This window comes from Equus caballus, chromosome 9 (genome assembly GCF_041296265.1).
Source record: "Equus caballus isolate H_3958 breed thoroughbred chromosome 9, TB-T2T, whole genome shotgun sequence".
NCBI lineage: Eukaryota > Metazoa > Chordata > Mammalia > Perissodactyla > Equidae > Equus > Equus caballus.
Window position 1 is genome coordinate 93,388,292 of NC_091692.1, and position 14,092 is coordinate 93,402,383.

Genomic DNA, 14,092 nt, shown 5'->3' on the forward strand with positions numbered 1-14,092 from the left:
TATCTTTCATAGCACTAATGAAATTAAATTGTAAAGCCCGTTTCCCTGTGTGTCTGTCTCCATGTGCGTGGCCCCAGAAGAGTGCTGTGGAGTTAATTATATACCATTCCCTCTAGACTGTGACACCCACGAGAATGGGTCTGTATCCTGTTCACCTTGTTGTCCCCAGCCCCTGGCGCCATGTCTGCTGAGCTTAAAAGAGTGAGCAGCCATCTGGGAGTGGACACGTGTCTTCCAACCCTGTCTCAGCCACGTCCTTTGTCTGTTGTATCTCCGTCCGCTGAGACCATTGGGGAATAAGACCTGCTCTGAAAGGCAGCCAGCTCAGTAATCCCTGCCAAGTTCTCCATTCTTCCCAGACTACAGGAAACATTCCAGAAGGCAACCAAGGTGAGCCAGGGCTGGAGAACCTCAAAAACGTCTCCATAGCAACAGCTTGTCCTGTCGGACACAAAGAATCTTGGTTAATTATGCAGTCAAAGGTCAAATTGTCAGGATGAGACCTCCTTGCATGTGCACCTCTCAGAAGAGGGCTGGCATCCTCATTTTCACTCCATTTCTCGAACCTCAGGGTTATAAGAGGCGAAGACAATAACCGACAACTCCCTAGGAGGACAGCTTGTAGGAATGGGAAATTGGTCTGGCAATGGTCTGCGTCAGGTATTGCTTTGTTTTATGCACCTTTTCAGGTCTCAAATGTCTTGATGTCAGAAACATCTCTTCCTTCACATTCTCTCCCTTCCCAGATGAACCTCCCAGCCAGTGCCATGGTTTCCGACTGCTTTAATAACTTACTATTTACAGCCACACATGGTACACTCATAACCCTGACTTCACAAAATAGCATCACAAAAGGAACATGAAGATAGATTTTCCCAATTGGAAAGAAAACAAAAGGCAGAGAAACAGAATGATTGCCCCACTGCACCTCCCCAGCCATGTCAAAATGAGCCAGAAAAGCACTCCCTCTTTTTAATAATTTAATAAATGGTATTCCTTTTCCCAGGGAAGCGTTTTTAAAAATACACGTCTAGTTTGTCCTCTGTGTATAGCCAGGAGAATGTACTTACTCCTTAGAAAGCACTGGTGGGGAATAGACAAAGTCAGCTCCGACCATGGCCGCAGTTTGCGGGCCCCCTGGTCCCTCAGCGTGATCCTCCAAGGGAGCTGGAGAAGTGAGCAAGTGTATGTGATGTTGGGCAGGTGGGCTCACCCCTCTGACATGGTTTCCTGATGACTGTGGGGCAAAGAGCCATGCCCAGCCCTGTGTAGGTGTGTTGCAAGGAATAAATGATAAAACCTAAAGGAACATCCTTTGAACAACATGTAAAGTCACTATTTGGTCTGAAAGGAAGGATTTCTGTACTAGGATTTAAGTAAACAAATGAGCAAGGTTGACTCAATTGCTCTTAAAGGATGACAAACGGGAAGATTGTAAAGGATGGACCAGTTTACCCTGCTTTTATGTGTCAACTAACATTACCATGGTAATCATTGCACAATATATACTTATATCAAACTGTTACACTGTACATCTCAAACTTACACAAGGTTATGTGTCAATTATATCTCAATAAAGCTGGAAGAAAAAAAATTGAGCCTCACACAAATCCTGTGAAGTACCTGTTAATTCCATTTAACAGAGGAGGAAACTGACACTAAGCGTATTCAGTTCTTCAGCTGAGATCCCCAGGTTTGTACTGTAGAGTGTGTAAGGCAGCAGGGGGCCTGCTCACCAGCACAGCTCCATAAGGACCTGAGTGAGGCAAATTAACAACTGAATAGGGGCAGCTCAGCCCTGCAGCCTGTCTGAACTCAATCAGGGGGAGTTCTTGCAAATCCTGGCTCATAGAAGCCAGGGGTTGAGGGCTTCTGATCAAGGATCCTCCAACCTGCCCTCAACAAGAAACCAGAGTCATGCCCTGAGTGGAGGGCAAAGCGATTCCTGAGCCAAGACCAATATGGCGGGCTTCCACTCTTCCCTTTCCTCCATCTGGAAGAGAGTGAGTTTTTATCAGCCCCACACAGGAGAAGCTCTGTATCCCAAACACACCCAGAAGTCTTCGGGAAGCCCCTGGTCTCAGTCATCCTTTATTGAACACCTACTGTGTGTCTATTGAGCATCTGTGCCAGGCACCAAGACTTCTCCTTCTGGGGCACAGAATCAACACTCTCTGCACCTTCCTTGGGGCATTCCAAGAAAAGAAGTGAAGGTTGCAGAGATGGGTCCTCTGGCTGCAACAGCTGGCAGGTGGAAAGTAAATGTTGGCTGGAAAATGCTGGAGACAGCAGCTTTGAGCCCAACTCTGGGACACTTATGTGGGTTATCTGTTCATTCCAAACACACAGCTGCATTGTCAGATGATAAAGATGAAGGATCTCATCTTTGCAGGTCTTAAAATCTTCAGGAGTGTTGGAGTCTGGCCAAGTTCTGGGTTTGCCTACACCCTGAGCCTCTGGGCTTGGGTTGAAGTAACTGTTACTCTGGAAACTGGTCTGGCATGAGGCAACCAGGCTGCTCAGGCTGAGAGGGGTAGGGTGGAGGTTTTCAGACCCCACAGGGCTGAGAATCTCTTGCGGAGACTTTTCAAAACAAATTACTAATATCATCCCCCAGAGATTGTGATTCAGTGATTCTGGAGCAGGTCCTAGAATTTATAGTGTTAAAAGCAAAGTTTCTCTGTAAAATTTGATCATCTGGCATATTGGGGGTTCACTGAACATATGGGATGAAGTTTGTACCCAAATACTTTGTACCCCATGGTTATAATTTTGAGGGAAATCACTCTTTCTTTCTGAGCCTCATTTTTCCCATTTGTTAAAAAAAATCAGGATTTGAACTACACCAGGGGTTCACAGATGTGGGAATTGTGAACTGGGAGTTTTGCGTTTTTTTTAAACCTTGGGAACTGATATGAAGATACTAGAGCCCAGTCTTTATTTTGGCAGGTAAGGATATAAAACACAAACATACAAATAACTATTACTCTCTCCTTCCCCTCACACATATTCTTTCTCTCATAGTATAAGACCTTAAAAAAACCCTAAAAGTTAAATGCTAGAAATTAGCCAGATCCCAGTCTCAGAATGAAAGACCATCCTTTAAATGGGACATACTGGTTGTGGCCTTCTGCGCAGCTCACCCCACTGGATCCTGGCCCCATCGGGCTTGGACCAGTGACCACCGCACCCTGGACTAGCGGCAGGGAAGCCCCGGCCCGTGACTGCCAGGATGGCTTCTGACTCTGATTAGCAGTGATTTTCTAGACATTCCTGGTCCTTGTTTGCAATGTTCTTTCATGCCGGGACATCCTCCACTCTGCATTTCACAATGCCCTGGACAAGCTTAAATTCCATCTTCTTGGTGAACAGTACCCTCCACGCACCCTGCCCACCCCAGGCAGGCCCCATCTTGGACACCAGATATACCACCTGGTAGCCTATTGTAGAGCTTGGCCTGAGGCCCTTGTGCTGTGCTATCCACCCCTGTCACCAGATGACTACTCCTTGGGGGCAGGAGCTACCCCCTGACACATTTGTGCCCTAGTGCTGTGCATAGCAGATGTTAGGACAAAGGTCTGTGGGAAGTCCCCCTGCATCTGATGGTGCTTGTACGATCTAGAACTTTCCGACTCCACTCTCTCAATACCCTGGGATTTCTATTTGACACTTAGTTTAGGGCTCTCACTGAAGTGGCTCTGGCCCTGTCCTTCACTCATTCGCTGGGACTTCATTCACACATTGGGTGACACCGAAGCTAACAGCCTCTCACGGCCACACTAAAGGGAGAAAAGCTCCAGTCCTGTCATATGGCCCTTGACAGCATCCTGTCCCACCTCACTGAATACATCATACTCTTCCTGGGCTCAGAGGAGGCCTTTAGCATTCGAAGATCATGGCAGTGAATTGAGGATGCACGGCTAACTTAGACATCCTGAACCTAAACTTTGCCCCTCCTATGGGAGGCAGGGGACATCTGAGCCCTGAAGAGTCACCTATGAATGGGTGCTCCTTCCCTAAATGGCTTCTGGATTTTGTATTTTGGGAACCATTATAACCAAAATGCAGAATAACCAGTCCTGAAGAGGTGGGGAAGGAGTGGAGAGATGTGCTTGCTACTATGTGCTGAAAGATCCCAGTAAGCCATGAGAAAGAGAAGAAAAACAAACATCCTTGAACTGAAAGTGAGCTCTGATCTCAGAAGCAAAGAAAATAAAGAGTGGCCTGGGGTGGGGATGCTTTTCTATGCTGACGAAGAACCGAGTTTCTCATCTGAGTTGCCCAGGATGATGACTGACTGGGTGGGACCCCCAGATCTCAGCACTGATGACATTACCAGCACTCATGTCAAAAGACTCTGCAAGGTGAGCAGGGGCCCAGGCAGGTAAATGCAAGTGTGAGGTTAGGACAGGCCTCCTGGAGACTGCGCCTTACCCTGCATGCTGGGCAAGCAGCTGTCATGTAAACTAGACATAACACAATAACAGCTGATGGCAAGCGAGGGTGCCTCCACCCTGGTGGTCCTGGGGACTGTCCCAGGTGACTGGAAATGGCCAACTGACTTGCCCCAGCACAGAGCTCCTGTGCATGCCTGCTCCACATTTGCTGTGAGAACGTGGGCCAGGCCCATGCCCCTTGGATGCTCCAATGTCCTGGTCTATAGAAGAGTTGCATTGGCTCAGGAATCCTGTGTTCACAAGGGACTGTCTGTGGAGATCTACCACAATGTGATTTCCCTGAAAGCAGAGGCTGATCCAAGGACACGGGAGCACGTAGTTTATCTGGGAGACTGAGGCAGGGAAGCAGGGACAGCCATAAGAATGCATTATCAAGCCGGTCATTGTTGTGGGCTGTTAGGGCCCCATTGCCCCGGGGACAGTCCAAGAAACCACATGAATTGCACCTCAGAATGACCTTTCCAGAGTGAGGGAGGCTGGAGGCCTTTCACCTGTGGCCTCCATCCCCCACTGACTGAGGGTCACCGCGAGGGGAGTTAAGTCTCCTACACTTCTGGGCAGAAAAGCCTTCCAGGGCAGTGGAGAGAACCGTGAGGCCAAAGAGTGGAGAAACACTGTGATGGACACTTGAGGTGGGACTCTGGCCCCATGCACAGGACTGTACACTCTAGGGGCGCTGGAATCAGGGTAGTACCAAAGAAATGCAATGTGAACATGAAAAACATCTGCTTTCCAAAGCACAAAGAGAAGCAATCTGAACTTTCCTGGTTGGGGGGCACTGAAGCCCCCCTGTTTTATCCCTCTCTCCTCCTGGTAACTGGCAAGGCCCCTCCAGAATGCCCAGGGCTCTCAGAGAAGAAGTTTAAAAACACTATTGTGACATTTCTCTTAACCCATATCTCTGACTTTCTATGGTCCTCAGTCCTGAGATCATGAGCATCATCAGTATGAGCAGCACATCGATCAACATGACCCAAAGAGCCCATCAGAATGGGTGGAGTGCTCGGATGTTCCTCTCTGGATAAGGACTTGTCCTGTCAAGGCTGATGGATGTTTTCTAGGGAAAGGAAAATGTCCTGTCTTCTGAGTCCACTCCCCAATCTCCTCCCCCCACATACTTCCATTGTCTACCATTTTAATATAATTTAATTGGAAACTATCAAAATACTCAATGCTGCTGATTCTTTTATCTCTGTTTTCAGGAACCCATCAAGCCCTGTGCTGGGAATGAGTACAGTTGATGCATCCATCCTGCTGTTCACAGACACAGCCACTCCCAGCCATACCGGGAAGAGAAGGTGTCCAAGATCCCAGAAGAGGAATGCCCATGGCCCTTCTCGCTCCCACTCAAGTGTCTGAGAACCCCAATAATCAAAACAGCCTTCGGTCTTACCCAAATCCTTCTTTCTGTTGGCTAAAACCCTTCTTCCAGCTCCATTCTTAGTGCATACGATAAACAGCTTAAAATACAAGAGCAAGATGAAATGTGAAGAGAAAAAAACTTTCAGGGCATCAGAGAAATGGATTCTCCCCAGGGCTCTGTGGTCTGAGATGGGCTTTCTTTGTGCCTCAGTTTCCTTTTAGATAGAGCACTATTTTTCAAACTGTAGGTTGCAACCCATTAGGGGGTCATGACATCTATCTAGTGGGCTATGAAGCATTTTTTTCAATGAAATAGAATAGTAATGTTAAAGGGCATTGTGTGTGGTCAGGATAAATATCATATCGTCAAAATCTTCTTGTTTTATATTTACGTATGCATTTACTGAGTCACAAAGAAATTGTAATTCTTGCCGTGAATCATGGTCAAAACTTTCTAAGTCCCTGGACTGGAGGATTTCTAAGGTGCCTGTGATTGTTTCTTCAAATGGAAAAGGATATTCCGATAACATCCATGTGTCTTATACACTTGTGAGAATACACTGAGATGGTAAATATGAGAAGGCTCAGGAAGGAGGTCGTCTCCTTCTGCACCGACAGGCACTGCTTCCTTTGGATCCTGACACCCATCAAACACCAGAACCAGCACCAACCGACTGAGCAAGAGGAGTAGGTCTTAGATCCTATTTTAAAATCATTGCAATAATAATTTTCTACACATGGAAACTTCCAACATCTTTGGATGTTTGTACTCCTGGTTCCCAAATCAATTAGAAGTATCTAGTATGGAGGTGATAAAAAGAAGGGGCTTGATAAGCATATGCTACCTTAGTCTGTGAGTGGGGACTGCTTGGGTGATGAATAAATGAAAGGATAAGTCAATCAACTAATCAGTCAAGACATGAACGAATGCTGAAAGAGTATTCTTTTAGACTACTGTTAAATTACCCGGCCTCTGGACGCACCTTGGCAGGATGAGGCCCTGAGTCTTGCTGAAACCAACTTGCCACCTTGCCTCACTCTTTCCCCGCTTTGATCCTGCATAAACATGCACATCCAAATGACTTCATCCGTAATGTAAAATGTAGAGTGGTCCCAACGATGGGTATGATAATGAATTGCCTGGAACTAGCGTAGCCACGCATGCTCACCCACCCACCTGTGCATTCAGCACACGGACTGGACATGTGGCTCTGCGCTAGGCCTCCCAGAGGAAAATGATTCATCCCAGTCCTTGAGGGGTCACATGCAGATGGATGAAGGAGATAAGAAAGGAGTCATCACGTGGAACTGAGGAGAAGGAAACTAGGATTTATTGAGCACCTTTTCATGCCAGGCATGTCACATGCACACATACGCTCAATGCAATTTATTTCAGAGGCAGAATCCTGGAGGCACAAATTTGCCAGTTCTGGCCAGTGCCCTAGCCGATTGTCCACCATCAGGAAAACATGGGAGTGGTCACCAGACCCCTTATTTTACAATTAAAGTGAGTGAAACCAACAGTGAGGAGCTTGAAGGAGTCCTATCCAAAGCTTAGAAGCCAAATTAACTCTCAGGGGTGCTTTCTCCATACCAGCTTCCCCATCTTTGGCCTAGACACAGGATTCCATGAAGCTTTGCCAACCCAAGTGCTATTATTTCACTTCTGTAAGCTTGAAACATCAAGGTGGCCACATTTGCTCCCAAAGGACCAACTGTGTCCTCTTTGTGTGCACTTTCCATCAGGAGGCACAAACATTCTTCATGTCTGCAAATTCTTTCTCTTCCTGCTTCACTTGTCTCTCCTGGGAAGTGGTGACTTCTGGATAGTTTCACCCTGGGTGACTTCTGGGCATGACCAATAATAGTAACTCTTTGCATTTTCTTAAAGTTTCCTTTTGAGGAAAGAGGTCAAGTTGGCAAGTGTCTGGTCAGTGTTTCATAGCACCAAGAGTTTTCTTAAAGGGGGCGGCTACACTTCAGATCGGGGCTGTCAGAAGAACCAAGAAAAACAATGCACTGTCCCACAAATCAAGTTTTCCCAACTTGAGAGGAGAGGGGAAAAATCTCACAAAGCATTATCATAGGAAATAATAATAATAATAATTAACAATAATAATAATATTAATAATAATCTGACCGACCGGCAGCATCTGTTGGTTTTAATAATTTTGAGGTCTCTCAAGAAAATAAACAAAAGCAAATGATAAAAGAAAGAAAAAACACATGGCTGAAGTGTTTCAAGACCTCTGGCTTCCCATCAGGCTCTGAGTTCAAGTTTCAGAAATCCACCGCCATCTCCTGGTGTTCCAGAATCTTCTAGGGGCCCTTCACATTACCAGGTCGGGCAGCGAGGTTGGCAAAGTAGGCACACTGAGAGGGGTCACACTGGCCAGGGGGTCCAGGTGGGCCAGGGGGCCCAGGATGTCCAGCTGGTCCTGTCTCCCCTTGAGGGCCGGGATGCCCAGGAAGCCCATCTTTAGCATAGCCAGGTTCCCCGGGTTGACCTGGCCCAAGGAGGAAAAGATACAGTAGTTGGTTGAAGGTCCTTCTGGAGAAAATGAGCCCTGCTTTCACTGCTTCCTTCAGTGTGAACAGAGGACTTGAAACATCCTCAGAGAGACTATCCCATGGTCTGGGGGCTCTGCCCTGAGTGATTAGAATGGTCCACTTGGACACTGGGTAGCAGGAGCACCTTAATCTACAGGAGAAGGGGTTGTCCTAACTGTTTGGACATATACAGTAATCAGAGTGCCATTGGAGGGAAGTAAACAAGGGCAGGCCAGGTAGGGAACGTGTTCTCCATAATGAGATGAATGAGAAACCAGGCCATCTATGTTCTTATAGGTTCTAGGAGATGCGTCTGAATTGGAAGTGGGAGGCCAAGTCCTCATCGTTAACCACGAGCCCCAATTCAACTGTCTTTAGAGGCAGCTAGTGACATTCCATTATTGTCCCAAATATTCTATAGTTTCTAAGCTTTATCTACATGTTAAATTTGAACCATATACTTGGACTACATTAATCTATTCTGCAATCGTAGTCAAAGACTTTGTAAGTAGGATGTGACTGACACTTAGCCCCAAATTTAGACCCAGACAATATTACCTATAGACAAACTTCTACGCCTCCACCTATTAAGCATCATAATATCATGCATAATCAACCAATCTCTCTTTCTGTCTTGGCAACTGAGAAGCTCAGGGCTAAGTGCTGGAGTTAGTCCTACCAACGATAATGCTTCTTAAGTCTTGGCAATCACCATGTTAGAAAATCTGAGTCCCCTTATAAAATAAACAAATGTAGACTTTTCCCTTTAAAAGATCTTTAGACGTTTCATGAAGTCTAAGATTCACGAATGCTGTGGTAGTAGTTATTTTATCTATAGTCCTGCATAGACCGAGTTTTGAGACCAGCAGTGTTATTCCTTCCTTCATCTAGGAACCACTGGAGTAGGGTCACTATCTCAGCCTCATACCGGTGCAGTAGTTTGCCCCTTCTAAATGGTTTCTGTTCTGCCTTTTAATCTTTATTTGAAATTGCCTTACTTTAAAAATATTCTTAATAAGTTATTGGAAAGTAAGTAAACTGTCAAAAATAAATATTTATAATGTATTTCTAGTTATCTTCTCATGAGGATAACAATACATGTCCAAAGTAGGAAATTTAAAAAATCAAGAGGATACAAATACTAAAATTGAAATTATCTACAGGCCTGATATTAAGAAATGATCTCAGGTAACCATATCAACTAGAATTAAATAAAAATGGAAGCCTCAGTGAGGTGGAGTTTGCTAACAATTAGTCTAGTTTCTTCCACCCTCTACTTCTACACCTCATCTTGGGACGTCATACTGCTCCAATCTAGGGATCTTCCCATGCAGCCACTAGGTAGGATAACCAGCTTGTCCAGGTTTTTAAACTGGAGCCCCCTCAGCCCCAGACAAGCCAGGAGTGCTGGCCACTCTGCCTCTCGGCCAGCATTCCCCAAAATGCGTGCTAAGAAACAGGAATGGGGTATGAACAAGCGCATCGTGAAAGAAAAAGGGTTCCACCATCAAGTGAGTTTGGGAAATGCTGGCTTAAACAAAATAAACATTATTTTTTTACCCAAGGGGCCTCAGCACATGTAAGAAGTTAACATGCACTAGGAATGACTAAAATGGAGACCGGTTCCCAGGACTGTCCAGACTTATTTACCCCAAATTAGCTTTGGTCAGGACCATGTCATAGGATTTTTAATTCCCGGGATACTCTTCGAGAACTCATGGGATATACTGCAGTTTTCTTAGCACGTCAAGAAGCTGGCACTTTAGAAAGATTTAATGAAAACAAGTCAGTGTTCTTGTCTCCTCGTCAGTTAAACCTAATCCTTTCTCCCGGCTGTTCCTGAGCCTGTGGCGGTCCGGGAGGAGAGCCCCTGTGTGTTTCTCACCCATGGTGCAGGGCCACCCTCACCCTGAGGCTCCCACACCATGCCTACCTGGGATCCCAGGAGGCCCCATCTCGCCTCGGAGGCCAACTCCAGGTGCACCCGGGTCACCTTTGGCTCCTCGCTCCCCTGGGGAGAAAAACATGACCTTTGGTGGTGGAGACCCACGATGAGCGCAGAGACAGGGGTCCCACCCTGCAGGAGGGGCAAGGCCAGCACTGTGCTGCTGCAGCCTTTCCCTCAGAGCCACCCTTACTCACACACACGCCACAAGTGGACCCCTAATTCCTGTTCACACACTCACTCACATACACTGACACACACAAACACTCCCACGTAGAAATACACACGTGAACATCAAAATAAATGGACATTCCCTCCTAAACTCATATTCAAATACACAGATTTACTTGTAAATATTCACTCCAGTGCATAACTTCTCAATTACACACACACATATGCACACGCACACACATATTAGCAAATGTATGCATACACCCTTATACACACACACAGACACACTCAGACACAGGGCCCAAGTGCACACACCCACACACTCTCTCCATACGTACACACATGTTCACATACATCCACTCACACATGTCTACACTTCCCCAGTTTCTCAAAGCATTTTACCAGACCCTTTTTCAAGAAGGAACTGGGTGATGAGCAAATTTAGCACCCTAGGTCATACGGGCGTATACCTAAGACATGGCTCTACTCTCAGGAAGCCCGAAATCTAGTAAGATTGATGGAACAGGAGGGCACAGACAGCATTCGAATATGAAGCAGAATGTGATAAGTACCATGATAGGAATTTCACACCACAACAGATGTTCAGAGGAGAGAGGGTCCATTGCCTCTGGGAGGATAGTTAAGATTATATTGGAGCTAATACTGTACAGATTTGATTAAACTATCTCTCTCAACTTCTTTTTTTCATCATTCACTTTTTTTTTTGGCCACATTGTTTCCAGAATATCTCCGATATGCAATGTTATATTTTCTTTTGTAATCCAAATTGAAATTTTGCAAGTTCATAGAGACTGTAGACCATTCTTATTTATTTTTATAATTATTACATTTGGTCACTATTCTGTCACAGTCTGATGTTTTCCATACTTTATGCTTTCTTATGGCCATTTATTTCATGAATTTTGTTTTATGAAGCAATATAGGCAGGACTTACATATAAATTTAATAAAAAGTTCAGTAAGGACAAACATTGCAGGGAATAAATGAATGAATAAAGAATTCAGGAAGAGAAGACTGAAAGAAGATGTTAGGGTCTGCAATTTCCCTAACCCCAAGGCTCTAAGTGGAGATGAAGCCACACCCCATGCTTCTTTGCCCAGCCCATGTTTATTTCTCACCAGAGAGAGGAGTGAATGACCAGCTTGGTGAGTATGGCTTCAGACCCTTCCTCGCTGTCACATCTGTCTGCCCGCAGAGAGAGTGCGATCTGACCTGCTGCGACCATGCATTAGGTGAAGTGGGACCAGCGCTGCCCAGGAGAAGAGACTCACCTGTCCAGACCACTATGTCCAGGTAAGGCACTCTCCCTGAGAGCTGGAGAGGTAGCAGCCATTTTTAGCTGCAGCTCCAAGCCACTTTTTCAAAAAAGCTGGTGTTTAATGCCCATTTACCTGGAGATTAACTGTCTCCCTCCTCAGTTAGTTCTAAGGTCAGAAGGGGAAAGGGGCTTTTTGTATCACTCCCTTGAACTTGAACAGTGGAGATGGAGAGAGAACAAGAGAGCAGGAGGGAACTGATCCAATCTTCCTGGCAGAAGCATAATTTTGCAAAAATGTCAAGTATGAAAACCTCTTATACATATGAAAAAATTATGTGATGCCAAAATTCAGGATGTTACCAAGCTACAGGGATGAGAATGGAATAAATTATGCACATGCAGCTGGAGTGTGCGCCTCACACCCCAGCTCCTCAGCCCACCCGCAGTCTACGAAGCAGATCTCGTCCAGGTCCTCACTCACCTTTCGGACCTATTGGTCCAGAGGGTCCTTCCAGACCCACCTGCCCGGGCCGTCCTGGCTCCCCCATCAGGCCTGCCCGGCCCGGAAGCCCATCTTTTCCAGGGGGTCCTGGGGGCCCAGGTCTGCCTTGAGATGCCTTCACATGCGCTGGGGGCATCTGGGCCAGGAGGTAGGCGAGTTTGGCTATGGAGCAGGAAAAATAGAGAGGCATTCCATGAAAGAGAGATAAAGGACAAAGGACAGGATGGCAACTCACGGCAAAGCTCAGAAATGGAAAGACATTAACAACCATAGAACAACACCAATATAAACTACACCAGCAGCACACCACTTAGCACGTGTGCAGACTTGTACGTGCCCCTTCTGCCTGGGGTCGGCCACAGGGGCTGACTCAGTTGATGGTAACTATCACTGCCTCTGGAGCCAGGCTGTTGGGCTGGGATCCCAGTGCAGCCACTGCCAGCTGTGCAGCCTTAGGCAGGCCACTTGACCTCTCTTAGCCTTCATTCCGTTTTCTATAAAAGGGAGGCAATGAAATAACAGCTACCCCATTGGGTTGTTGTGACAATGGAGTAATGAGATAATGAGATAAAGCATGCAAAAAAGTGCCTGGCACATGGTAAGTGCTCCGTGGATGCTGGCTGCTCCAATCACAGCAGGACTGACAGCAGTAATAGCAGCATCAGCATCAGCAGCAGTAGACGGACTTGTTGTTGTAGTAATTGAGTTGGGGAAACTGAGGCTGGGGGGGTTGGATTTAAGTGGCTTACACAAAGCTATTTAATGACTTATCTGAAAGTCAAATTCCTCATCTTTAAACCAAAGGGGTAGATATGATGTCATTAATGACCCTTATATGTCTAAAGTATTAAGATTACAGAATTGGTTAAAAAACCCAGAGGTCCAGTTGCTGGCTGCCACATCTTTCTATTGCACTGGGGATGCAGTGTCCATCCAATGGCCCACAAGAGCTGTCTTTGTTTGATATACAGTCACAGATAATCGGGCTAAGCCCCTCATCTCATAAATGATGTGACTGAGCCCAGAGAGACTGGGGTGCTACCCAAGTCCCCTGGGTTTCGGTGGTAAGACCAAGGCAGAGTCAGGGTCTTCTGAGTGTCCCAGTGATTTGCTCCCCTTCTTCTCACACAAGGTGGCAGGAGGATGTGGTGTAGCTCTGAGACCTGTGGAAACCCGCTTAACTTCTCTGAGTCTTGGTTTTCTCATCTTTAAAGCGGACTTGATGCTTCCTCCTCCAAAGGTTGTTTGGAAGAAAGGACTCAGCCCAACAGATGCTCCATCTGAACATGTTCAAGAGAGGTCTTGTCCCTGCTCTTGGGCTGGAAACTTCCCCAGGGCAGAGGCCATTTCTGTCACTGATAAATCTAACACCCAGAAGGCAGAATGTGGAGATCCCCAGACAGGAGACTTCAGGACAGACCCACCCAACGGCATCCACCATTTTAGCCTTTGGTTTTCTTCTTTTCATCACCTCCCTCCCTTTCTCACCCAAAACCCAACTCCTTGCCATCTGCTCCAGGTAATTCTCTTTGGTTCTCCTGTGAAAGGAGATGGAGCATGCTCTCCTGGACACTCCAAGAAGGCTGGGATGAGGGTTACCTTGTTCAATGCTGCATCCCCATACCCAACTCAGAGTCTGACACGTGGTAGGTGCAAGATAACTGTCTGAGACATGACCACATAAACAACTGTGCCCTCCCCTTTGGTCCATCTGTGCCTAGGAATAGTCATAGATTTCTCATCTTCCTTGCCATGGGGTTATCTGTGCCTTTCTTCTCCTAACAGTTTCCATCACCGAGGGAAGTGGGAACATGGTGGTTAAGAGC

The 14,092-nt window shown here is 46.3% G+C and overlaps 1 protein-coding gene and 1 long non-coding RNA gene across 3 annotated transcripts in view; one reads left to right on the plus strand and one right to left on the minus strand.

The window, feature by feature from the left end:
• The first annotated feature begins 490 nt into the window (after positions 1-490).
• LOC138915477 (uncharacterized) lies at positions 491-5,855 on the plus strand. Its single transcript, XR_011421466.1, has 2 exons — positions 491-660; positions 5,660-5,855. It is a non-coding gene; the product is annotated as an uncharacterized lncRNA (long non-coding RNA).
• Positions 5,856-7,128: 1,273 nt separating this feature from the next.
• Positions 7,129-14,092, minus strand: part of COL22A1 (collagen type XXII alpha 1 chain) — a 293,821-nt gene continuing 286,857 nt past the window's right edge. For both annotated transcript variants that reach the window (XM_005613300.4, XM_014728097.3), the window contains 3 exons: positions 12,246-12,428; positions 10,303-10,380; positions 7,129-8,326 (listed from right to left, as the gene is read on the minus strand). In XM_005613300.4, coding sequence (XP_005613357.1) covers positions 8,139-8,326; positions 10,303-10,380; positions 12,246-12,428 — 449 coding nt within the window. In that variant the 3' untranslated portion in view covers positions 7,129-8,138. The remainder of the gene's footprint in view (positions 8,327-10,302; positions 10,381-12,245; positions 12,429-14,092) is intronic.